Source organism: Felis catus, chromosome F1, assembly GCF_018350175.1.
Source record: "Felis catus isolate Fca126 chromosome F1, F.catus_Fca126_mat1.0, whole genome shotgun sequence".
Classification (NCBI taxonomy): domain Eukaryota; kingdom Metazoa; phylum Chordata; class Mammalia; order Carnivora; family Felidae; genus Felis; species Felis catus.
This window is the reverse complement of record NC_058384.1, coordinates 43,929,924-43,956,073: the sequence shown is the minus strand read 5'-3', so window position 1 is coordinate 43,956,073 and position 26,150 is coordinate 43,929,924. Positions and strand designations below refer to the sequence as shown.

Sequence of the window (26,150 nt, the reverse complement as noted above, 5' to 3'; positions counted from 1 at the left end):
CCTCTTTTGCAACTTTCCCAAGTCTGTGCACGAGAGGGAGAGGAGGAAAACAGAAGGAAGTCGCTTGGCCTCAATAAGCTCTTCTGCTCCAGAGCCTTTTTCCTCTGAACCGGCTGAGACCTTTGCTCTAAGAGGAGACCCCCAGACTCCGAGAGAGAGAGAACGGCCCGCCTGCCCTCAAGGGAGGCCAGATGCTAAGCAGCCACAGCTGTAAGTGCCTTGAAAGTTTTTCTCAGTTCTTCGGTCTGTCCCAGCAAGCCCTAGAGGTATTTGGGTTTGGGGAGGGAGGTGGGGAATGGAGGCAGGGATGAGGCTTAGAATCTGGCAGCCGCGGGGCTTAGATCCAACCCGAACCCCCACCCCCACCCCACTGCCCACCAGGGAAACTCCCAGGGCATGGCAGCGAGCCAGGTGGAAGGGACTTCCCCGCCCAGCCCAGCCCAGCCTGGGTTGCTGGGGCCCAGGCTCCCGGCTCTGCACGGGCCAACAGTCTTAGTGGGAGGACACTGCCACTGGCTCAGCAGAGGAAGGCCAGCCAGCACCCGAGGTCGCCTTGCCACATCGACAGGGCACCTCCTTGGGTGGAACCCGTTGGCCAAAGCGTCTCATTGGGGAAGGAGAAACTCCTAGAGTAGAAAAGTGTCCTTTTGTTCTAAATCATAAATATGTCTCCTGGCACAGCTCTGCTGTGCTAGGCAAGCCAGTCAACAGAGTTGGACAGATCTGGGTTCTAGTCTCAGCTTGCCACTAACTAGCTGTTCTTGACTCAGGAATCCACTGGACTGTGATGGCATTTACAACCTGCAGGGTGCCCTAGAATTGCCAGGCAGCGTGCATTTATAAAAATAACTTCTCTGAGCTCGTCAGTCAATGCCCCACCACACAAGTCCCATGGAAATAGTAACTTGTCTGTACCCTCAGACCTACATAGTGCGGACTCATAGTAGGCATATAGTACCCATGCTGGCTGGATGGACGGACGGATGGATACATGGATGGATAGACAGGTGGATGAATGGATAGGTGGATGGATAGATGGGGATGAATGAATGACTGTTTATTGAAGATTCAATATTCCCAGCATGGGTCAGGCTTTACGGAGGGATAGAGAGGTGGGAGGCACTTTCTTGTCCTCTGGGCACTGAGAGTCTACTTGGGGAGACAGGACAAATACTTCCAAAGAACTTAAAGGACACGAGCGCTGAGCCTCCTGAAACAGAGCTATGGACACACGGCCTGGAGGGGAGCAGGTCTAGACCTGCTAGGATTTAGGAGGGCAAGGCAGAGTAGTGAGCCTTCCCACAGGGCAATAAAGCTTCGTGCTCCATAGATCATTTATTTTCAAAGACAAACTTTATTCCCACGACTGTAAATCCCATTATTTTTAGGGTGGACGCATTTGTCGTTTTCCAAGACGTGGTAGCAGGGAGGAGAGGCACTGAAAGTGGGGTCGATGGGAGCAAAGCGGGGAGACTGCCAGCCTCAGGGTTCTCATCTGCCCCTGCTCACTGGTCTCCCTCATCCTTCTTCCTTGTCAGCAGAAATGACACCTCGCCTTACCAGCGAGGCCGAAGATTGTACCTGGGTCCCGGTTGGGGCCAGTGGGGGAGGGAGAGAAGGGAAGTAGGATGCGAGAGCAGACCAAGTCCAAGGGCTCGTGTAAGACTGGCCCCCAAACCCTAGGGTGGTGTGCGTGTGCCCGTGTGTGTGCGTGCACGCACGTGTGTGTGCCCAGGGGCATCAACCCAGGCTTTCTTGCTCCTAGGGACTGAGCTACACTGTAACTTTGGCAGGTGGGCAGGACCAGGGCTCCAGTCTTAGAAGGACTACCAGGCAACAAGGGGAGAGGAGTTAGTCACATGCAGTGGGGGCTGAGTCGCCTGCAGATTCTGGTCTGGGTGGATCGGGGCTGGCTGAAGGCAGGGCCCTGCGTTCCAAGCCTGCTTGTCACTGTTATTTAACAGTAGAGGGTGGTGACTCAGCCTGGCCTCTAAGAGGATGCCGTGGTTTGAAGCATCTGAGGTACCTGGGTGGGCGGGAGGAGGCTTAAAAAGACAGCTATGGCCGAAGTCCGGCCAAGGGCAGGGCCCAGAGACGTGGGAAGGGACTTCAGCCACCGTCTGAAACCTACACATGCCTCCTCGGTGAGCCCAACCGGTGTCTGCCACCAAGCTGCCTTCCCTCGCCGGTGACACAGTTCTGGACACCCCCTTGTTGCTGCTAGGGGGCAAGGGACCCCTAGGGGGTCCTGGGACCCAAGGGCCAGGCTATTTTAAGTAGCAGCCTCAGCAAATCCTTCCCCTTCTGAGAGTCTGCAGTAGGGGTAGGGGATCTGCAGCAGCAGCATGCTGGAAGGGCACATCCAGGGGAAGGGGACTAGGGTGGTAGTGGGGTAAAGGGAGCTCAGAGTCAAGGCCAAGGTGAGTCACAAGGATCCGAAGAAGAAAGAGTCAAGAAACACCAAGGAGAAGACATTAAACCTCAGAAGGGCTGGCATGTGGCAGAGGAAGATTGCATGTTCTCTGTGGCCCCAGGAGAAATCCACCCCTAGTGGAGGGAAGAAGCTCTATGGGAGCAGAGCCAGCTCCGTCTTTCCATGAACGAGGTCGAGATGGCTCAAGCCCCGGGTGGGGGATCGGAGAAGATGATCTTTGGGGTTCCTCCTACAGCGTGCTGGAGCAGGCTCCACACTGGTAGCTTGAAATCCGCCACGGTGGGAGTATCTACCCCACAGAAAGTGGCAGGTGCTACCAATCAGATCTCTGCCCCGCCCCCATGCAACTAGTAACCATTCATCTGGGTCTTCCCCGTTGGAGGAGCCTTTTGTGCTATCAGAAATGACACGTGCCCCCCTGCAGAATAAGCCACAGCCACAAGTGATGCCCACTTCACCCATGAGGGAGCCGACTCACCAAGGTCAAGCAACTCACCCAAGGTCACAAATGTATGGAGGTGGAATAAGAACGCTGACTCCAAAACTCATGATCACTCCCTGGTACGAGGTGACCTCCCTCTCCTGCCCCAGACACCAAAGTGATTTGTCTTGTCAGGACATCACACTCAGATGACTTGGGGTTGTCATCCACCCATGTGCTCTTTTTAAAGGAACTTTAGGGGTGCCCGGGTGGCTCAGTCGATTCAGCGTCCAACTTTGCCTCAGATCATGATCTCGTGGTTCACGAGTTCGAGCCCGGCGTTGGGCTCTGTGCTGACAGCTCAGAGCCTGGAGCCTGCTCCCCCGCTCACTCTCGGTCTCTCTCTCTCTCAAAAATAAACATTAAAAAAAAAATAAAGAAATGTTAAGTTTCTTTAAGTACATTTGATACTGTTTCGTTACGTAACGACTAAGCCTTGTGTGACAAATGTTAACACAAGACATATATAAAATAAAACAATAGCCCCTAGCTTCTCATCTACCTTTCCCTACCTCCTATTAATCATTTAATGTGTATTTATCCACAACTTTCTGTGTATGCAGGACAAGCACAAATAGGATATTAACTATACAGCCACACAAGCAAGGTTGTTGTTTGCTTTTACGCAATCGAGATCATGCTGTACAAAACGTTCAGGGATGTTCTCTTTTACTTAAATTATTATCACTTTTTTTCTACTTCATTACTCCACTCTTTGTTTTTCTTGATCGTTTACATATTTATTTATTTTGAGAGAGAAGAAGAGCGAGTGGGGGAGGGGCTGAGAGAGTGCGGGAGGGAGAAAGAACCCCCAGCAGGCTCTGTGCTGTCAGCACAGAGCCCCGTGCAGTCTCCATCTCACAAACCGTGAGATCATGACCTGAGCTGACATCAAGAGTTGAATGCTTAACCGACTGAGCCACCCAGGCGCCCCACTTCACTCTTTTTAAAGCCAGCTGGTATCCCAGAATCCGAATGGATCATAATTTATGTAGAGAATCTCCTATTGATGGACATTCGGGTTATGACAATGTTCTCCAGCAATCGTCTTTGTACAAAGGTATGTTTGAGCATAGGTGCGTTCTGAGGGTAGATGCCTAAAATTAGACTGTGGCCCGTGCGTATCAAACTTTGCTACTGTCAACTTTCCCTCCAAAAAAGGCTGTGCTATTCACAGCCTATCAACAATACATATTAGTGCTTCCCCTATACACTTGCCAACACTTAATTTCACCATCAGTCCTTTTAATTTGTGCCACTCTCTGGAGGTAAAAAAAAAAAAATGGTATTTTTAAACTTTGTATGTCTCTAAAAATTAGTAAGGTTGAGTATCTTTTCGAAGCTGATGGCTTTTCATTCATAAGACTTCTGGGTTGCTTATTCATATTCCTTGCCCACTGTTATGTTGTATATTATCTTTGATTACCTGCAGAGAGCTTCCCAGGTAGTGGATATTGATCCTCTGTTATATGCACACTCTCTACCCGCCCTGCCCTCACCCCACTTCCCCTTCATAAGCACGTTGGTCGCGCTGTCCCATGTCAAGCCCACGCCACCCAGCCCCGGAGCCTCTCTGACAGGGGCACCCGGTGGCAGGTGTGTGATCTTCATCCTAGTTTTATGGAAGAGATAGTAGAATGAGCAGGTGAGGGTGTGGTCTGCGGAGTTAGGCCTGGATTCCAAACCTAGCTCCTAATCCGGGTCCTACCACTTCTAGGCTGTGTTTTTAGAGAGAAACAATTAAACTCCCTAGACACCTGGTTCTTGAGTGGTAAAACAGAGACCTATGATGTCAGTCCGGCAAGCTCGTTTTGTGTGCTAACATTCATCATAAAACAGCTGACATTTCTTTCTTTTTTTTTAATTTTTATTCATTTTTGAGAGAGAGCAAGTGGGGGAGAGGCAGAGAGAGGGAGACAGAGGATTTGAAGCCGGCTCTGTGCTGACGGCAGCGAGCTCGAGGTGGGACTGGAACTCACGAACTGCAAGACCATGATCTGAGCCGAAGTCGGACACCCAACCGACTGAGCCACGCAAGTGCCCCCGAAAGAGCTAACATCTCTTGAACCTTTAATTGCGGCCGGTAAATATATTATAATAATGTATTGTAGGCGTTAAACATATTATAATAATGTATTCATTCATTTAACCTCACAATGATATGCATATTTTTGTTTGCACATTCACAAAGTCCTCTATGCAATGCTGGGTGGAAAACATGTTAGAGGATAGCGTGAGCACAGATATGACTCCAGCATGGCAGCTTGTGTGTGAACACATTCCCCTCCAACTGCTGGCCAAATCTTGACCTTGGTGGTCAATCCTCACACAACAGCTCTTGTTCCACAGACCCGTTCCCTCGGCTCCCGTTCGTACCTCTTGTCACTTTGGCCACCTTTCTCCCCATCTCCTCCAACTCTGCTAGGGTTTTGTCGGGGCTCACCAAACGGGAGCCCAGCACCCCAGATCCTATGCACACAGATTCCATGGGCTCAAACTCAAGAGGTCAGGAGGCAACGTGGCACAGAGGAGCCTCCTCTGGCCTTCCATGCAAACGCCGGCTCATCCCTGTACTACCTGTATGGCCTTGGATGAGATATGAATGACTTGGCTTCTCTGAGTCTCAAGACTCATTCATAAGGCTACTGGGAGGGTTCTCAAAGCAATCAGAGGACGCAGAGCAGCCCCTGCAGGTACTCCGTCAGTGCTGATTCCTTCCCCACTGGTCCCTGCCTCCCTTTGGTCCTGACTCCCTTTCTAAGGGCACTGCATTGGCTTTTAAAACTAGGTTGGAATCTTGTACCAAAGCCATTAGGAAAGAGCTCACCATGGCTCCCACTCCCCTTCTGAGCAGTAACTGATGCTTGAAGACATGTACCTTTCACAAGCTTCTGAGCCACTTCTCCCTTGGCTGGTTTCCCTGTGGGCAGTGACACCCAAGACAAAATGCCAGCCCTGGATAATACCTTGAATTATCTTCCTCTGCCTGTCTGGAGCAAAGAGAATGGTTGCTGAATGAATGAGAGGACCGAGTCCTTGGTCGGACCTCCAGGACCCACCTTAGATCTTACCTCTTCTCCCTGCTTTCCTATCTCCATACCCTTTGCTTCACCCTTCCAAACCATCCACCCTCTCCATTCACCTGTTCTCAGGGTTTTGATTACTTCATCCCCTCCCTCTGAAATATCACCCCCCGCACAACCACATGTCTCCTTCCTTCAAGGCTTCTCTCCCACCCCTGAATTCCCCCAGCACTTTCTCTGTGCCTCTGTTGGCATGCTTTATGCTTTGTCTTTGGTGTAATCACTCAGCCTGTGCCTTCTCCCATGATGACTCCTTAGGGTGGTTTTCTATTTGGTCCATTTTTGTGCTCGTGCTTGTGTCTAGTGCAGGGCTGTGGAATGTAGTAACCGTGTCGGGATTTTTTGAAGGACTGTCTCGGATTACCACGAAGAGGTCTTGCCCATCATGCCAAGCCAGCCCTCCTGGGTTGTTACCACAGAAGGTCCAGTGACACCAGCTCTGGCTCTTCGCACAAGCAGCTCTGAGCCGAGCCTCAAATCACCCTGGGGCCACGACACGGCTCGTGGAAGGGCACTAACAGCCCTACGTCCCTGGGGCCTAGGCAACCCCGGGCAAGGCCCTTGTGGCCAGTGAGTTAGAGCTCCAGTTGATAAAGTATTTTTCAACCAGAAGGGACCTTGAGTCTTTGGTGCCCAACTTGCTCATTCTCTAGTTGGAAAGCCAAGACTCAGAGAGGGGAAGTAAATGATCCAACGTCACACGGTGGCAACATGAGAGAATTAGAACCAAGGCCTCAGAACGTCCGGTTTTTAGCTTTTTCCAGGACCCCAAGGAAACTCAAACTGGCCTGTTTGACACCTCAGCCAGGCTGAGTCAGATCAAGGTTTGCTCAGCATGCCTACCTGCTCCAAGTCTGGAGCACTCAGGAGTTGGGAACTGTATACACATACATACGCGTGGAAGGGTAGAGCCAAAGAGCCAGTTAAGCACAATCCCCTGCAACAGTTTTGCCTTAGCTTGTTGAAAAATAATAATAATATGGGGTGCTCAGTTGGTTGAGCGTCTGACTTCGGCTCAGGTCATGATCTCACAGTTCGTGGGTTTGAGCCCTGCATCAGGCTCTATGCTGACAGCTCAGGGCCTGGAGCCTGCTTCGGACTCTGTGTCTCCCTCTTTCTCTACCCCTCCCACACTCATTCTCTCTCTCTCTCTCTCTCTCTCTCTCTCTCTCTCAAAAGTGAATAAACATCAAAAAAACCTTTTTAAATAATCAATATGTACATGTATATGTAAAATGCATACATGCATATATACATGTTTCTTTCTTATAGGAAAGAAACATACTATTTCTTACAGGAACAATACCTGTTTGACATGTGTGTTATTTAAAAATGGAACATACTAAAAAGCACAGAGAACAAATGTTAAATTGTATAATTTCCCTACCACGCAGAATCAACCACTTAAGTTTGTTGTATATTTATTCCTAGGCTTTTTCCTATGCAAGTAGGAACGCATTTTCATATTTGTGATGGTATCGTATATACAGTGCAGTGTCTTGTCTTCTTTTAGACCCTGTGGCATAAGCATTTTCCCACGTTAGTATGATAGTCTCCAAAAGTCCATGTTAATAGTCTATTGTGTGCCATGATTTATTTAACCACTTCTTTGTTGTTGGATGTTTATAAATAATACTGTCAAGAACATTCTTGAACCTGAATCTTTGCCTGCATCTCAGATTATTTCCCCAGGACAAATTCCTAGAAGTGGACGGCAGGAACATTTTTAAGGCTCTCAATACTTGCTGCCAAGTAGCTTTCCAGAAACATGTACCAATTATACCCCCACCAGCTGCATTAAAGAAGAGCCTTTTGATTCTGTGATTGCAGCAACACCTCGGGCTGGGGGAGGGGCGTTCTCCCATCCAGAGCCTCTCGGGCAGTCCTGACAATGGACCCCTTGTCCTGCCCCCATCTCCTCTTCCCGCACTGCCCTCCACCCCTGGCTGCTGGTTTGACTGTCCTCGAGGCCTCTGTTCAACCCCGTGCGGTCTTCTTGGCGCTCCAGGCTGCCTCCAAGAACAGGGTTGGTGATGCTGAAGAGTGAGAGATGTGCCTGTCCTGTGGGGCCACCACACTTCCAGCCTTGGGGAGGCCCCGAGGGGAAGCTGAGGGAGGGCGGCAGCATTGCTTGTCCCCTATCTCCTTTGGAGAACGGCCCCACCTGAGTCCCGGGCCCAGAGCAGTGATCTGCACATCAAGGAAGGGAAAGTAGAGGCCAGCCTCAGTGACAATGGCCACACGGGACTCTGGCCAGCATGCAGACGACTTCTGTTTCCCTACAGGCTCCGAAGCCCCTCCATGAATCCCCGGAAGAAGGTGGACCTGAAACTCATCATCATTGGAGCCCTGGGGTAAGTAAGCCAAGATCAGCTCAGGGTGTGGGGATTGGGAAGCAGCCCCCTACCCAAGGGCAGTGAGGCCTCCTGCATATTTCCCACCGGCCATGGGTCTCTCTCTGATTCAGAGTGGCACCAGGGAGGAGAGATGGGCAAAAGAGGCTGGGAGTCGGGCTGCCTGGTTACTGGTCCCAGGTCTGCCCTAACTCTGCAGTGACTAGCTATGTGGATTAGACAAGCCACTTGGCATCCGTCTGTCCTCCCACCTCTGTCAAATATAGGAAAGACCTGACCTGTGGGACGCTCCACTCTCCGCAAACTTCTCTCCTCATTCGGACTGGTCCCTACTTCTAATGTTTATTCATTTTTGAGAGAGAGAGACAGAGACAGAGACAGAGACAGAGACAGAGCACGAGCGGGGGAAGGGAAGAGAGGGAGACACAGAATCGGAAGCAGGCTCCAGGCTCCGAGCTGTCAGCACAGAGCCCAACATGGGGCTCGAACCCACGAACCGTGAGATCGTGACCTGAGCCGAAGTCCGACACTTAACCAACTGAGCCGCCCAGGTGTCCCGGACTGGTCCTTACTTCTAGAGTCCATTCCCTGATCCCTTACTGCTCACTGTGGTCCTTGGACTGCAAATGTTAGAAATTCAGAATCACAGAGAGGTGGCAGCGAGAGGCACATGGCAAGATTCTGAGAACAGTCCGGGTGTGTGTGTGTGTGTGTGTGTGTGTGTGTGTGTGTTGTTCACGTGTTTGGGTTTTTTTTCTTCAGTGTGGGAAAGACCTCCCTCCTCCACCAGTATGTGCACAAGACGTTTTACGAGGACTACCAGACCACACTGGGGGCCAGCATCCTCTCCAAGATTATCATACTGGATGACACAACTTTGAAGCTACAGGTAAGCTGCTCTGCCTCTCCCTCTTCAGCCCGCATACCTGAAATCATCCCACATTCCCTAGATGGCCACTCGCACAGCCGTGTGCACCAAGAACTACAATGGTCTAGAGCAGAGATAAGCAAACTTCAATTCATGGGCCAGATGTGCTCCACCACCTGTTTTTACAAATAAAGTTTTATTAGAACACAGCCATGCCCATTTGTTTACTTACGGTCTATGACTGTTTTTGCACTACAAAGGCAGAGCTGAGTAGTTGCAACAGACAGTTAGGTCTACAAAGCCTAAAATATTTACTATGTGACCCTTTAAGGAAAAAGAAATGCTGATCCCTGATCTGGGGCGGGGGGCGGGGGTGGGGAGGAAGGGCTAATCCAGATGTTGGGAGGCCTTATTCCTAGTCGCAGGTTCACTGGAAAAGTTGGTAAGTGACCTTGGGCAAGTCATTCCCAGGGTCCAAATCTATCAGGTGAGAATAACAGTGAGAATAACTGTGCCTGTCTTGATGGCCCAGGGGGAACGTGAGAGCTCAGATGTTAAGTGCTCTTGGGTTGCTAAATGACAGTGCGAAGATACTGTCACGAACACGGGCAACAGGGTTGAGTTGCCCGTGCTTGAAAGGACCACAAGCACCTGTGCCAGGGCTGTCTGCTTCCTGCCCACGAAAGGACACTTTGACATCATGGCACCCAGCTGGGCCTACTTTCATCCAGGCACTCATCACAGCCCAATGGGGCGGCTGCTCTTCCCCTCCAGATCTGGGACACGGGTGGACAGGAGCGGTTTCGCTCCATGGTGTCCACATTCTACAAAGGCTCTGATGGCTGCATCCTGGCTTTCGATGTCACCGACCTGGAGTCTTTTGAAGCACTGGATACCTGGCGGGGTGACGTCCTGGCCAAAACGATTCCGATGGAACCGTCCTACCCCATGGTGGTGCTGGGAAACAAGATTGATCTCGCAGACCGGCAGGTACCAGTCATACTTTCGTTCATTCACCCAACATTACGTGAGCACCTACTCTGTGCCAGGCACTGTGGTCGGTCCCACACATAGGGAGCTGAATCAGGCACAGTCCTTACTTTAAGAATGTTGCAGCCTAGTAGTGCATACAGACACTTTAAAAACGCTTATGATACATTACGGTAAATAAAATGACGGAGATATACCTTGGATATTTGGCAACCCCAGGAAAAGGGCATTTACTCAAACCCAGAATATAGGAAGGGCTTCTTAGGGGAGGGGGTCCCAGGCTGAAGAAACAGCATGAGCAAAAGCAAGAAATAGCATGCTGTGACTTGAGAAGTGAAAGCAATTTTGTCTAGAGACAGGGAGTGGAGGAATAAAGGCATCAGCGGTAGGCAGGTGGAATTTGAATTTACCTGTAAAACAGTATTTCTACCCAGGGTCAGGTAGGGGATCACAGTTATCAATTCTTGAATCTGTAAGTTTTCTGGGAAAGTAGTAATATATCTTTTTATTACCATGGGCATATATTGGATTATCTGGCTATGCAATGGCAGGCGGTCTGCTCCATGGCTGCAGGGACCCCACTCATGTAGGTATTTACCACTGCAGTAGCATTGATTAGAGCTCTTTCCCTATTGCCTACCAATGAGAAAACAATAGAGGCAGACTTAATCTGTAAAAGATGCTCTTGTGCCAAACAAACCTAAAATGACACCAAAAAGAACCATTTGAACAAGATTGTCTTAGTGTTTCGTGTAGAGAAAAGGAATGAGGAACCGAGCCATCATATTTGAACTATGTTTTCACAATGGTTCAAATAGAGAAAAGTAATAGAACTGAGGCATCATTTGGAATGATGGATGGATGGGTGGATGGATGGATGGATGGATGGACGGATGGACGGATGCATGCATGAGGTTCTGACTTTTTCTCAGTGAAATCAGAGGCACCATCTTCTGTTGCGCAGGAAGTGAAAGAGGCCCAAGTAGAAGTCTCAAGACTCATACTGAAGCTCTGCCATTTACTCTGGAGAGCAATCGAGGACAAAGACAAGAACAGATGGGTGACCCTAGGGGCTCAGCTGAAGGAGGAGACCAGGAGTTGGAGCTGGTGTCTGGATTGTTTTTCTCCAGCAGCCATGTATGGGGTGAGAGCCAGGAACAAGGGACCTGGGACTAAGGTTCTTCCAGACGAGAGTAGCTGAAGAGTAGAGGTGTGGGGGCACTGACAAGCGACCCAGGAAAGAAGAGAGCCAGGGGAAGGTTTGGAGGAACAGCAGCTAGCTGCAGTGTCCAAGGCAGAAGGGCAGGACAGAAGGAGTGAGGACAGGAGGAGGTGGAAGGGAAGGAGACTGGGTCACAGAATGGGAGACCAGATTCGATATTTGACAGAGGTCCTGGGTCAGGCCCTGGGAAGAAGAGACTGAAGTGGAGAAAAGATGCATTCTGTTGGAGGGGCAGGGGAGGCTACCTTGAGAGGTGGAGACAACAGGATGAGCACGAGCAGCATGGGAAGAGCCGGTGATAACTCGAGGGGTGGAGGGGACCATCCACGCCTCGGGGGAGGAGCTTTGCTCTGCAGAAAGAGAGGAAGAATAGAGATTTGAAGGCAGCAGTGAGGCCCCAGCCAAGCTCATCACCGTCTCTGGGGTCTGCGGTGAGCAGGGTGTAGACACAGCCCCCACCGGAGAGGGCGACAGGGGGAACAGAGACTCCAGGAAAAGCCAGGGCTCAGCCAGGACAGGGAGGTGACAGAGGACCCTGGAGGAGGGAAGCAAGGGGAGTTCGTCTTTCCACAGGGCAGCCCCGGGACGGGCACTGGTAGAGTAGGCATCAGCAGAGGCGGGGAAAACGCTAAGCAATAACGAAATGAGGGCAGGGAAGTAGACAGGAGGAACCGTGAGTGAGGAGAGGTGACGCCGGGACACCACTGCCCTCCAATGTCCTTGTTTTGCCCCAGCTTAGCAGAGGGCTTGGGGAACAGAGAAGGCCAGCCGGGAGGCACGCTCTGGGCTCTCACTTGAACAGAGATGAGCGCATACGAGCCTAGCCGAGAGCTACCTGAAGGAGCGCCTTCTCTGGGCTCAAGCCCGTGCTTGCCCTGGGCCAGCTCCAGGGTCCTCGTCTGTGAGATGCAGACCAGACACAGATTCCATGAAGTGGCTGGGGACTTAAAGGAAATGATGGCTATGAAGCGTTTGGCAACCTTAGCCCACAGAAACCATCGTTACCTTCCCTCTTACGTTCTCCAAGGGATGAGCTGGGAAAACACAGGAGTTTTTCTCACTTAATAAAAAGGAGATAAATGTTTAAAAGTCTACTGCTAGACTTAGGATGAGTAAAAAGTTCTGGAGTTGGATGGGGATGACGGCGACACAACAATGGGAATATGCTTTAATGCCACCAAACTGTGCACTTAGGCATAGTTAAAATGGCAAATCCTGTGTTTATGTAGGTTTTAGAACAATAATATATATGTATATATCTCACCAGAATGATTTTAAAGAAATTGCTGACTTTGATTTTTTAAAATCCCTATTCCTTCTACAGAAGGCAATAGTGAAAAAATACTAGTTTGCTAGAAAGAACAGTTCTGCAAATACCTATGCTATGAGGGATTTATTCGCTAGGATGTGAATCCTTTGCTCTATGTTCAGGAAGGCAGTTTCTGACTGATCACTGATTCATAACATGGGGATTACATTTTCTGAAATAAGTCTCAGTTATTTTTGGTAGTGGTTTCAGGTGTATTTGACACACTAATGTTAACATTCATACAATTGATCGCTTAAAATGCATGTGAGATGCAAAGACATCACAAATAAAATTATGCGAATTGAGCTAGTTTTGTCAAACATTTGGCCTCTGATGAACAAGCAGATAACAGGAGAAGCAAAATGTTAATAGTATATATCGTCAGCCTAAAGCAAAATTAACAGAAGGAAAGCTTTCAAAAATTTCCTATTTCCCAAGTCCCCAAGCACCGCACCCTGAGTTTATTTCCACAGTCAGAGCCTAAATTATAAAGAGCTATTATTTTATAAATAAATAAAGAACAAGATGACTGAGACAATGATGAAATTGTAACAAGAATTGGAAGCAAATAGTGAAAAGCGCTGTCTGGGTGGCTTTCTTCCCAGGCCTGCTTGCTGGGGTTCAGTTTGGGAGAGGAGAAGGGGCATACAAAAAGAATGTTAATTTGCAACATAATCTCAACTGACATTTTGGAGCGCGACTTAATCATTCCATATAAACCCAACAGAGAAAGATCGGGGACAAATGAGATAAAACATCTGTCACAACCAGGCACCAGACAGGCCCAGTCACTGTCCGGTGGGAGAGAAGGGAGCCGAGATCGGCGGGTTGCAGGTGCAGCCTTGTCCCCCCAGCTCTGTTGCCGGGTGACCTTGGGCACTAATCCGGGCATCTGCTTCTCGTGCCATGAAGTATAAAAGATCTCCCCACATCCTGGAGAAGCAAAGTCCTGTGGCTTCTTTCCACTTGACTATGGTTTTTACTGCAACCCCAGAACATCAGTGGTGTGCTCAGCAAAATGCTCATCACCTGGTGGGGGTGGAGGGTGGGCAGGGGGAAGGCACAGTGAAAAGCCTGAGTCCAGTCCTCACACTTAAGGACTTTAAAAGATAGGAAGCCCTTTGCATTTCTAAGGCGCCGTCAAGGTACAGCGTGTTAATTTCTAATACTTATTTATTTGTGGGTTACCCTTGGCGCTTCCTCCAAAGAGTGCAGAATGTTCCTGAGCTGTGAACCTTCTTGCCTGCTCACCAGGCCTTGGGCATCTGTGCTCCATGGAAGGGAGCAGTCCTGGCCAATTCTGGACCCCTCCCCATAAAGGCAGGAAGGTCTTGGAGATCAGAGGCCGAGACTAAAAGGCCTGGGGTTTCCCCCCAGAACCCAGGCACGGGGTATGGAGGTGTCAGCTAGTTCCCCAAAGGGCAGGCTGCTTAGTCGACCTAAGGGGCTGCACCCTCCAGTCTCCCGAGGCGAGCCTCCCAGTGCCAGGCAATACTGGTGTCAACAGAGGCTCTGTGGGAGGCCACCATGGGCCTCCGGTGCTGCCGCCACTCCTGAGACCAGGGAGCCGAGACAGTCACGCGTCCTTTAATCGCAATGAGATAGTCATCCTTAGGACCTGCAGGAGGGAGGCATTCTCTGATTGCCCCCTGGCCGTGCTGTCTTCTGGGAGAGGGGCAGAATGTCCTTTCTTCATGATAAAAAAAACCCTGGCTCCCTTAAGCACAATGAAATCATGACTACAAAGTACCAAACACAGCCAATGTTCAATATATGGCCATTTCCTCCTCCCTGAAATAATTCATTAGGGATTAAAGTCAATGGTTCCAATTGTCTTTGGAAGTAACTCCCAGGGCTCTCAGGAGTTTTGCAAACCAGCACGAGCAAACTCTGATCAGCCATTTGCATTCGGGTAGAGATGTGCTCGTTCTGCCTGTACTGAGTGGCCCACACTGCCAGGCCAAGAGCTGAGGAGACCGTGAGCCTGAGCTCAAGGAATCAATGGTCCAGTGGGAGAGGGAGAAAGGGTACCGTTCCCCTGCAGTGCCCTGCAGAGGTCAGTGCCCTTGCCACAGGAGCTCTGAGCTGGACTGCATTGCAGCTCTGCCTTTCTCAGCTGCGTGATCTGAGGCAAATCGCTGAACCTCTCTGAGCCTCAGTGTTCCGATCTCTAAATTGAGCCGATAAGACCCATCTCACAGGGTCATTGGGAGGATTGAATGAGTGAAGATGACAAGATATCTAACACAGTATCTGGCTTATCAACTGTTCCTCGGACTCTACCCTGGGGAAGGAGGGTTAGCAAGGACCTGAGTCTCTGCTCAGCAACAGACCTCCTGGACATGGGCCCTGGTGAGCCAGCCCAGGGGAAGGAAGCCCTCCACCCCGGCTAGTGCCTATCATGTTTATCTTACAAAGAGACTGAAGAAGGAACCTTAGGAAAGCAGCATATAGTACATTGGGCTCTCGTTCTGCCGAGCCTGTGTTCAAATCCTGCTCAACCTCACACACTCTGAGCACGTTTATATTCTCCAGTCCTCAGTTTCCTCATCTGGAAAACAGAGCTCACAAAAGCCCACCTCATAGATTTATGTTAAGAAATACGCATGTGAGGGGCTCCCGGGTCGGTTAAGCGTCCGACTTCAGCTCGGGTCATGATCTCGCGGTTCATGGGTTCGAGCCCCGCATCGGGCTCTGTGCCGACAGCTCGGAGCCCGGAACCTGCTTCGGATTCTATGTCCCATTCTCTCTCTGCCCCTCCCCAACTTGTGCTCTGTTTCTGTCTCTCAAAAATAAATAAAGGTAAAAAAATAAAAATTAAAAAAAGAAAAGAAATAACACACGTGGAATTTCAGACACATGGAAGTTTCTCAATAAATGGGAGTAGTAGTGGGGATGGCGAGACACGAGGGTGGTAATGAGAGAGGGCGATACGATGACGGTGGCCATGGTGATACATACAGCGATCATTTCTTCCCCTCACTCAGGTGCCCCAGGAGGTGGCCCAGGGCTGGTGTAAAGAGAAAGATATCCCCTACTTTGAAGTCAGTGCCAAGAATGACATCAACGTGGTGCAGGCCTTCGAGATGCTGGCCAGCCGGGCTCTGTCCAGGGTAAGCGGCTATGGTGGTATCATCTTCCAGGGCTGCCCCGAGGATGGGAAACTGGGGAGCTTCAGAGAACAACACACCGGACTCAGGTAGGGATGCGGATAGGACTGGACGGCTCATCGTCCCGATTAGTTGCTGAATGGGCTCGGCAGTGCTCTAGTTCTGGAACCCCAGAGTGCCAGAAGTCTAAACCTACCTTGGGTGATATAGTTAGTGGTCCCTCGGTCCGGCTGATGATCCCTCGTGGAGTTTCTAAAATACACGCTTCTGTGCCTCCCCCGGAGACATTCCAATGTAGGGAGGGTTTGGGAGCTGATGGTCTAGTTCAGTCCTGACTGGCGAGAGAGGCCCCACAGCGCCAAGCATTTGTCCAGATGGACGATCAGGTCTGCAGGAGTGGCTGACATCCTCCAGGCAAACAGATGGACAGCTGTGGGTCCCCCGTGTGGAGTGTGTCCTCTGTGGCCGGCACCGTGTAGGGCTCGGGGACCCTGGCTCTCTGGAGGGGAGCCCGATAGGCCCATGTGTGGTTACCGTACAGGTGCATGGCGTGAAAGGATTTGGTGAGGTGGCCCCAGCGGCAGGGGGAGGGGAGGCACGCATCCCAGCTGTGAGGGATGGGAAGGGGGACGAGGGGAAGATCAGGGAAGGCTGCCTGGAAGCAGTAACAGGGTTTTCTTCCCCTTCCAATATGGAGTCTGGAAACTCAGAAAAGGGTTCGAGTCATTGGCGCAGGGAAGGGCTCAGCTTGTCTCATTCTTCTGCCACATTTAATCACGGTGGGCTTCTCAGGAGAGGGGGAAAGCCCATCACAGCAATGATTTTGAATTGAAGAAAGGAGGATGGGAGATGGGGGGTGTCCCCGACGTGGAAGTGCCTGCCGTCATTGCGGTCGACCGGCGGCCTGGCCCCGTGCTGCCAGCTGCCCCGGACGGAAGTGCCCCGTGGCCCCGTCTGCGGTCGTCCACCAAGGAGAGAGGCGGCAAGCACCCCCAAGAGGCTGCCCAGGGAGAAGCCTTAATCGCAGGGTTTGGCCGGACACAGGCTATATTCGTATGCTTCCCCTCCCGGCCCCCAGCCCTCACTGTCTCATGTTAAAAGGAAGCAGGGGATGTCCGTCTCGGGCACATGACCGAGGGCTGTGGCTTTATGATACAGCCTGTAACACTGGCTCTCAAGCCACAGATGTGCCTGCTCATGCCACTCCCCTGGAAACTGAAGAAGGTTGTTTGACCTTGTATGGTGAGAGGTGATAAATGATCCTGCACCAACACAGAACAGTGATTGCCAAATGCTGAGTCACGGAGAAGTTCCATCGGCCCACAGCCAGTGTCTGTGTGTGGTCAGCATCTGTCCTTTCTGAAGAAGGGGTGTCCTTTGTTCTCTTCTTTTTAGTATTTTTTAAATTTACATCCAAGTTAGTTAGCATAGAGTGCAATAATGATTTCAGTAGAATCCACTGATTCATCCCCTACGTATAACACCCGGTGCTCATCCCAACAAGTGTCCTCCTTAAGGCCCATCACCCGTTTAGCCCATCCCTCCACTCGCAAGCCCTCCAGCAACACTCAGTTCTCTGTATTTAAGAGTCTCTTGTGTTTTGTCTCCCTCTCTGTTTTCATCTTATGTTTGCTTCCCTTCCCTTAGGTTCATCTGTTTTGTCTCTGAAATTCCACATATGAGTAAAATCATATGATATTTGTCTTTCTCTAATTTTGCTTAGCATAATACCCTCTAGTTCCATCCATGTTGTTGCAAATGGCAAGATTTCATTCTATTTGATTGCCGAGTAATACTCCATTGTGTGTGTGTGTGTGTATATATATATCTATATCTATATATCTATATATATGTATATCTATCTATCTATCTATATCTATATATATATCTCACATCTTTATCCAGTCAGCTGTCGATTGGAGTGTCCTTTATTCTTTTTAAAAAAATTTTTTTAACGTTTATTTATTTTTTGGGGGGACAGAGAGAGACAAAGCATGAACGGGGGAGGGGCAGAGAGAGAGAGGGAGACACAGAATCGAAAACAGGCTCCAGGCTCTGAGCCATCAGCCCAGAACCTGACACGGGGCTCAAACTCACAGACCGCGAGATCATGACCTGGCTGAAGTCGGACGCTTAACCGACTGTGCCACCCAGGCGCCCCTGGAGGGTCCTTTATTCTTAAAGTTACATCTTTCTTGCTGTGTCCACTTTATGAAGCTTGTCTGCTTGGTTGTTGTTGTTTTATTTTTTGTAATGTTTATTCATTTATTTTGAGAGAGAGATTGAGAGCACAGGGAAAGGGCAGAGAGAGGGGGAGAGAGCAGGCACTATGCTGGCCACCAGCACAGAGCCCAACGCGGGGCTTGAACTCATGAACCACGAGATCATGACCTGAGCCGAAACCAAGAGTCAGACGCTCAACAGACTGAGCCACTCAGGCACCCCTGTTGTTGTTGTTTTTAATATCCATCCTACTTGGCAAAAGAGTGGCTGAGCAACCCTAGGTCAGTCCCTCACATTGATGGGGGAAACTTACTGATGAGAAGTCTAGAAGTCACAAGTATGGTATCCACAGTGAAACTGACCTACATTTGAATCCTGCCCTGGTGTTTTTGAGTGGACCCCTGGGCATATGACTCCTCTGAGCCTCAGTTTCCTCATCTATAAGATGGAAATAATGCAATCCTGTAAACATTTCTTGAGTTATCAGGCCAGAGCTGGAGATACGGACCTCAGGGGCTCTAAGGTCAGGTAGAGGAGTAGGATATTCACAAACAGGTTGTCACAGAGGTAAGTGCCACAGAGGGGGCAAAGTCAAGGCATGGAGATGACTCAGTGGTGGCTGGTGGCGAGGGTGGGCAAGGACGGTCCCCAGAGAAGTGGCGTGTGACTTGGGTGTTGAAAGACAAAGCACAGTTTGCAGGTGGCCACGGGAGGGTGGGGGAGGGGCAGGCACAGGGGAAGGAGAGAGAGAAGGGCATGGCCAGAGGCCCAGGCACCAATCCACAGGGCTCACGTGAGGAAGCAACTGTGGGTCCATCTGTAAGAGGAGGAAATGTGGCATGCAGGAAAGTGGGGGTGTGGGGCGAGCGATGAGGCCCACAAGGTCAACAGCACGGATCACGAAGGCTCAGAGAGCCCCCACCAAGCGCCTGGACTTCACGCAGCGGGCGCATGGTGTCCAGACCGCGCTGCTGGACCCGAGGCACACAGGGGCTCACCTGGCACCTTGAAGCCCCGCAGGGTGTGCCTTTTCCTTAGAAACGTGGAGGAGAAATATTTTCACATTAAAACAGAACAACCATTATTACTAGAGCATAGACTGTAAAACGCACGTGCACTTTTAAAGTGAAACTGGAGTTTGCACACCTGTGTCGTGAGGTCAGATGAGTTCTCAAAGACATTTCCGGCAAGGGCCTCTCCCCTCCTCCCCAGGGAGGTGTCGTGCTCACGGTGCTGGAGGGTTTGAGGGGAGATGTGAGAGGCGGCAAGGGGAGGAAGCCCCAGGCTGGGGTGGGTGGGAGGACCTGGGGCTCTGAAGCCCGGGAGATCTGACTGCAAATCCTGACTCCCCCTCTGACTCACAAGTCACACGGCCTCCCTAAGCCACCACTTCCCTCTCTTTAAAGTACAAATAATATCTTCCTAATGGAGTTGTTGCGAGGACCAAGTCAAACAATTCCTAGTACAGAGAAAGCACTAAGTCAAAAGTTGCTGGGGGCGCCTCAGTGGCTCAGTCGGTTAAGCATAGGACTCTTGGTTTCGGCTCAGGCCGTGGTCTCAGGGTTCCTGGGTTAGAGCCCCACTCTGGGCTCCATGCTGACAGCCCGGAGCCTGCTTCCAGTGTTTTCTCTCCCGTTCTCTCTGCCCCTCCCCCATTCACACCCTCTCTCAGATAGATAGATAGATAGATAGACAGAAGGTAGCTGTTTTAAAATGGAAGCTGTGTATAAGGGTTTTCAGCAAGGGAGTTTTCTGCTTCATGGAAGATGGGCTCTGGGTGGTTGGGAAGGTAGTGCAATAGCCCAAGCCCGAGAGAATGGAGATGGCAGGACAAGGTGGACTGAACAGACGTTGGAGGTAGAGCCTCAGGGGCTCATGATGGTTGAACGTAGGAGAGAAGGAATCGGGAGCTATTCAGCTTGGCAGTCAGATGCACGATCGCTCGGATGGAATGCTCAGGACCAAGCTAGAGAAGAGAGGGGAAAGCAGGAGCATCACGGGAGGAAGGGGGTGGTGCACTCAGTCCGCGGGCCACATGACATCCACACCTCCTTGAAATGCCTGAGCTCTGCAGTGAATTCTGGTTGGAGTGATTTGCGAACATGGCACCAGAATAGGTACTCGGGGAACATTCTGAAAGGAAAGACGGTAGGTGGTTACTTTACGGTCCCAATCTGGCCACTTTCTTTTTCTTTTTTTAATGTGTATTTATTTTGGAAAGAGAGAGAGAGAGAGATGTGAGCAGGGGAGGGGCACAGAGAGAGGGAGACACAGAATCCGAAGCGGGCTCCAGGCTCCGAGCTGTCAGCACAGAGCCCGACGGCGGGGCTCGAACCCACGAACCGCGAGATCGTGACCTGAGCCCAAGTCGGACACTCAACCGACCGAGCCCCCCAGACGCCCCCCAGTCTGGCCGCTTTCAAGGACTAGGATACTTAGTTATTCCAAAATATGATACGAAGGGACACCACCTACTTAAGGGGATTGGCACGGATGAGATTCTGCTCTTACCAAGTTGGTAATACCATCCCTGCTGGGGCTGTCAGGCCCTGCCCCTGTGGCGTGAGCTGCAGCATGGAGGCCCGGCTCCTGAGGGGTAACTGGGGAAGGACGCAATCGCCATGCCCAGGAGGGAAGCGGGCTGGCTAGCGGGTAAGCCTGGTGGAATCACAGGACCTTTCTGAGGTCCTCCAGATGCAGGGTCTAAAGGCAGGTCCACAGAGGCGACCAGGCTTGAAGGGACAGGCCGGCGCAGTCACATCCCTTAGGTGCAGCAGGTGCACGCGTGAGGACACTTCCGGTTTGCTCTGCACTGGGATGCACATCCGGCCAAGAGGACAGAGGCCTGGAGAAAAGAGCTACACAGGAAACCCAGTTACGGCCCACTGGTTGCTTAGAAGTTTTATGGGAAATCCGAGGAGCGAGATGACGCCGTTATTACCTGCAATGGTGTCACAGATGGGAAGCACTCGGGTGATCTGGACCTGGGGCCATGTGAATGTTATCGGGTTCAGAAGGCCGGCGTGAAGGCCTCAGGCTTCTCCAGTGTAATGAGTGAGGAAGTTTCTCACCCCTTCCAGAGGCAGAACCCCATGTGAATCTAATAAGATCTGGAAAGAGTGCAGAGGAGCTCAGGAAACTCTGTGGCTGCTCGGGAGGCCCCACACCCCCTTCCTTGCAGGCTGGTGCTGCAGACAACGGCACGGTTTCTGTTCATGAGGGGCTCTGGGGCCCCCCACTGGGCCTCGGGTGGACATGGTGTGGGGGGGGCACACTCAGGGGTGATGAAGCAACAGTTCTGCCCCCAGGGTCCAAAGACCCAGTTAGGGAAGTTCCTGATCCTGCTCATGGTCTCTGGCTTGAATGGTGACAGAGGGACCCACAAAGGACAAAACAGAGAATGCTTCCCAAACCTGCCTTTCAGGGAGAGTTGGGTCACCAGGGTAAAAGGGGCTTAGACAGTGATGCTCTGCCCTCCCTTGTCCCTCACTGGGAGATCCGGAAGTGTCGGGATTTTAACCACCTCAGCTCCGTGGAGTGAGAGGACCCCACACGCAGCGGCAGGGTCCAGGTGGAGGACAGGACACGTCCAGGGCTGCAGAGGCTGGAGCCCACACACCAGGCCTGGGAGGTGCTGGGGACAAGGAGCCACCTGGTCCCATTTTGTCCTCTCAGGCACCTTGGGTGGGACTCTGCTCTCTCAGGGTGAGAGCCGGGGAAGCCCTGGGGTGCCCTGGGTCAGGTCTGTAATCGGTGGGCTAAGATCCTCCCCAGCAGAGGGGGAGATCAATCTGGGGTGTGGGGACATCTCCAGAGAGATAGACCTTCATTTGGAGGGCATACACTGCCCCCCAACCCCCAGCACTCCTCCTTCCTGTTAAAATAAATATATATAAATTCTAGTAACTCTAAATAATTTGCTGAGGGGGAGTGCTCAGTCAGTGAAGCAGCCGATTTCGGCTCAGGTCATGATCTCACGGTTTGTGAGTTCGAGCCCCGCGTCGGGCTCTGTGCTGACAGCTCAGAGCATGGAGTCTGCTTCGGATTCTGTGTCCCCCTCTCTCTCTGTCCCTCCCCAGCTCATGCTCTGTCTCTCATTCTCTAAAAAATAAATAAGCATTAAAAAATAATATAATAATTTGCTGAGCGATACTCAAGGCCCATCACCGAGGCTGACTAAGGAGGCCCTGAGACCCAACCTGGGAGGACCGAGAAACAGGGACTTTCAGGAAACAAACTATATGAAAAAGGGCTGGATCCCAGGCCCCACATCATGACCTCTGCATGTGAGGCTAAATGACCCCTCAGTCATGGGGCATCAGGGGACCGTCTCCTGTGTCTCAGGAGTTACCATCATCAGGGTGTAGCAAGTGAGACCTGATGCCATCTCCTGGGACAGGGTTGTGACGTTCACCAGTGGTGATGGGTGCTGCTCGGTGAGGGCCACTGACCCACACGATACCAGCTGTGGGGGAGCACGGATGCCAAGCCCAGTGACTGGTGAGAGCCAGGCAGAATAAAGACATGGGGTCCCTTTAAGAAGAGACCCTTTAGCCCTAGTATTCATCTCTTGGAGGAAGGGCCCCCTGCCCCACCCCAGCCTCACCCTGAGCCAAGAGGTCCTGGGAGAGAAGTGGCCAGCTTTGTTGGGACACAGGGGGTTGGGAAGGTAGCAAAGAGCCAAATAGGCCCAGTGGAAAGGCTGAGTCTATCTGGGGGAGGACAGAGAATTGACTGGGCTTCTCAGGTGCCAGGGGTGGCCGTGGGGGAGGCTGGGAGGCAGACATGGTGAACGAAGGGAGGGTGTGGGGGTGTTTGCGGGGAGAGGTCTCCAGCAGAAATCAGGAGAGGGTTGTCATCATCTCTGCCGGAGGTCAGATGTCACCTCAGGTGACACTTTCAAGGATTAGGTGACACTGGCCACTTCCATGCTCCTTCTGGAGAATGGAAAGTTATGGGACCTTGTTGTAGGTCAGGAGATTGGTGCCAGCCAACTGCTCTGGGCTCCTGGGAAGAAGCTGGAGGAGGAGGTGAGGACAGAGGAGGGTGGGGAAGACCAGTGCCCCACCCCCACCCCCACCCCCACCCCCGCTGTTAGTTTCCTAACAACGCAATGGGGAGGGGACAAAAAAGCCCAACCACCGTTGGCCAGTGAGAAACAGAAGGCAGATGGGCATCTTTGCCTCTCAGGATGTGAACTCTGACTTCTCTTTTCCTTCCCCAGTATCGAAGCATCTTAGAGAATTACCTCACAGACTCCATCAAGCTCTCACCAGAAGACCAGTCCAGGAGTAGATGTTGCTGATCTTTCAGACTCCCACTCTGATGCCCAGACAAAGCCTGCCCACGGCCTGGGCATCCCCGCCCCCACCAGCCCTTCCCTACCCCCCCCACCCCCATCCCGTCTGCCCAAGCCCAGCCCAGGCACTACCCTCATATCTGTGCTGGGCCCAGATCAGAGCACAGCCCCTGCCTTGGGCTGAGTATAGTGAGGACAGGGCTGGGCCCTCAGGGGCCCCGATGGAACCCAGAATGTCACAGCCAAATCTCGGGCCGGGAGGAGTCACCGTTCCCTGGCTGGCTCCAGCCTTCCTGCTACCTGCCCTCCCCAAACACACTCTCGCTCCAGAACGCACATCTCTGCAGACAGGCCACTGTGTCTGGAGTCCCGTTACGTTCTCCTGGGGACTGGCCTTCCTCGCGCATACCGCCACGCACCCGCAAAGCCACGGCACAGCTTTGGACAAGGGTGCAGCTCAGGCCATCCCGGCTACCAGCGCCAGAAAGCGAGGGCCTGCCTCAACCCCTGGTGGCCACTGTCCAGGCCTGGAACGACACTCCACCCCCTCCAGGGTATAGGACGGAGGGAGCCCAGGAGAGGCACCCAGGACGGGCTCATTCCTCTCTGCTGGATGCGCAGACAACTCCTCTAAATCTCTCCGAGCCTCAGCTGGCTCATCTGTCAAATGGGGGTGGTTTGTGTCCTGCTGACCTCAGGGTATATGGTTTCGAGGACCAGAAGCTCTGCTTAAATCTCAGTTGCTCTTGTTGATATGCATTTATTTATTTCTCCAACAAGTATTGTTGAACATCCGCTATGTACAACGCGCCGAGGTCCAGTGACAAATGAAACAAACGAGGACCCTGCTCTCCTGGACCCGGCTTTCCGATTAGGGAGAGAAGCGATAGGCACAGAATTTAAACAGATATTTTCAAATAGCAGATGAGTGCTTGGACAAAGCAACCGAGGTAATGGGATAGAAAGGGACAGAGACTGGGGTTGGTGCTGTTTCAGACAAAGTGGTCCAGGAGGGCTTCCCTGAGGAGGTGTCATTTGGCCCCAGGACTAGAGAATGAACAGATGACTTTCATTAGAGATCTGGACAAAGAGCATTCCATGGAGAGGGAGCAGAAAGAGCCACGGCCCTGAGGTGAGGACAAATTTGCTGTGTTCCAGGAACAGTGAAAGAACTTTCATTTACCTGAGGACTCAAAGCTGATATCCCAGAGACAAGCAAAAGGGATCCTGCCCCCTGAGTGGCTCCTTGATGCTCTGCTGACTGGCCACCAGAGGGCAGCAGTGCTCCTTCCCTCCAGTGCTGAGTGGCCAGTGGCTTCTCCATGACCCTTGAAGAAGGGCTTTTCTCTCTATGCTGATCCTCAAAGCTTGTTCTCAGACTGGGGGCATGTTTGGTCCTGCGAGATTTATGGGGCGGGAGAATTCCAATTTCTTACAGCTAGTAAGAACTGAGCCAAAACTGTAACATCAATGATTCAGGCAAGAAATCCACATAAGTGACAAATGCTAGAAATGAGGGACCTGGAAAACTCACGGACTCCCTCTCCCTGCAGACTCTTCCGGCAACAGATAGCATAGACAGGACCCAGCCTGAAGAGGGTGGGCAAAATGACCACTCAGAGGCTCCCAAGCCACATCCATGCCCTCCGTGGAAGTCTCCTGTCTACACAGACGTATCTGGCCCTGAGCTCCGAGCAAAGCTGGGACGTGAGCCCAGGACTTCTGATGGCATCTGACTCTGAAGATACTCCCAGAGGCAGGGGATCCTGCAGGGGTGAAGGGTCAGCAGGAGAGTCTGGGGAGCCTCGTCTGCCCACCCAGCTGTGGAGTAAGGGCTGGCTCATCCCGGGCAGCGGCACGGATCTGGCAAAGAGCAGGTGGCTGGGAGCAGGCCGCAATCTCTGTGTCCTTCCTGGGAGTGGCATTCTACACCTCACACAGGCTTTCCTGGGAGTGCATCGGACCGTGGATGGGATGTGTGGCGTTTGGGCTTCTGTATCCTGTGTATGCAGCACCAATGGATGTGTGAACTGTTTCAAAACGTGGGCAACAAATAATAAATGTGTCCTCCTTTCTTTTTATCCTTTTTGGTATTTTGTTATTAAGTTAAAAAAAAAATAGCAACATGTTTCCATAGTGCAAAATTCAGGGTGGACAACAAAAAGTGAAACAGGACAGCTCACATAACAGGAGGGGCCCAGGGCAAAATGAAAATATCCTGCCCTTGTTCAAAACTGATGAAGGCTTTCAAGACAGTAACAGCGGGTCGTTAATTCTAGCCCAGGGTCCTTAGGAGAGCAGGGTACACATACCTGTGAAGCCTGTCCCTGAGGAAGTAGCTATGTTTTCAGGGCCCTCTGGAATGCTGGAGCCCCTGGCCAGGCCCGCCTGGGCTGCAGACACCCTGCAGCTTGAAGATAAAAGGTTCTATCTTTGCAAGAGCGGCGTGGAGATTCCACCCAGGCCTAAACTGAGCATTTTGAGTTTTCTCCAGAGTCAGGAGGAGGACAGAACCTTCCACGTGGGAGGGCAGAGTGCCCCCACTCGTGATTCTGAGACTGGCCCTCGGTACCAACCCAGTAGGGGCAGGTGCCGGCAGGGGAGGCAGCACGCGGGGGGCTGTGACTCCGGGCTAAGCGAAGAAGCCACCGGAGCCCAGAGTGGGGGGTGGGGAGGGGGGTGGCCAGCACCTGCCGGGGCCCCTTCATCTCCATCCATTCAGAGAAAAGAAGACCCCAGTTCCCCAGACTGCTCTGGTCCAGGCCACTCTGATCCCT

General features: G+C 51.7%; 1 protein-coding gene across 4 annotated transcripts; it reads left to right on the top strand.

The window, feature by feature from the left end:
* RAB7B (RAB7B, member RAS oncogene family) lies at nucleotides 1-25,454 on the top strand. 4 transcript variants are annotated; one of them, XM_045048808.1, is made up of 7 exons: nucleotides 1-210; nucleotides 4,798-4,998; nucleotides 8,284-8,352; nucleotides 9,115-9,241; nucleotides 9,995-10,210; nucleotides 15,729-15,940; nucleotides 23,299-25,454. In XM_045048808.1, the coding sequence occupies exons 3-7, from the start codon at nucleotides 8,300-8,302 to the stop codon at nucleotides 23,312-23,314; spliced, it is 624 nt and encodes a 207-aa protein (XP_044904743.1). In that variant the 5' UTR covers nucleotides 1-210; nucleotides 4,798-4,998; nucleotides 8,284-8,299; the 3' UTR covers nucleotides 23,315-25,454. The 4 variants fall into 4 exon arrangements, with proteins under 4 accessions (XP_044904743.1, XP_044904744.1, XP_044904745.1 ...); XM_045048810.1 differs by having other exon boundaries at nucleotides 3-210; nucleotides 15,729-15,854; XM_045048809.1 differs by lacking the exon at nucleotides 4,798-4,998.
* The last annotated feature ends 696 nt before the right edge of the window (nucleotides 25,455-26,150 follow it).

What these genes read in the sequence shown, in the direction of transcription:
- RAB7B (XM_045048809.1), top strand. Translation starts at nt 8,300, where the DNA reads ATGAATCCCCGGAAGAAGGTGGACCTGAAACTCATCATCATTGGAGCC. An exon ending in ATCATCATTGGAGCCCTGGG is followed by an intron (nt 8,353 to 9,114) that starts GTAAGTAAGCCA and finishes TTTTTTCTTCAG; the next exon opens with TGTGGGAAAGACCTCCCTCC. An exon ending in ACACAACTTTGAAGCTACAG is followed by an intron (nt 9,242 to 9,994) that starts GTAAGCTGCTCT and finishes CTTCCCCTCCAG; the next exon opens with ATCTGGGACACGGGTGGACA.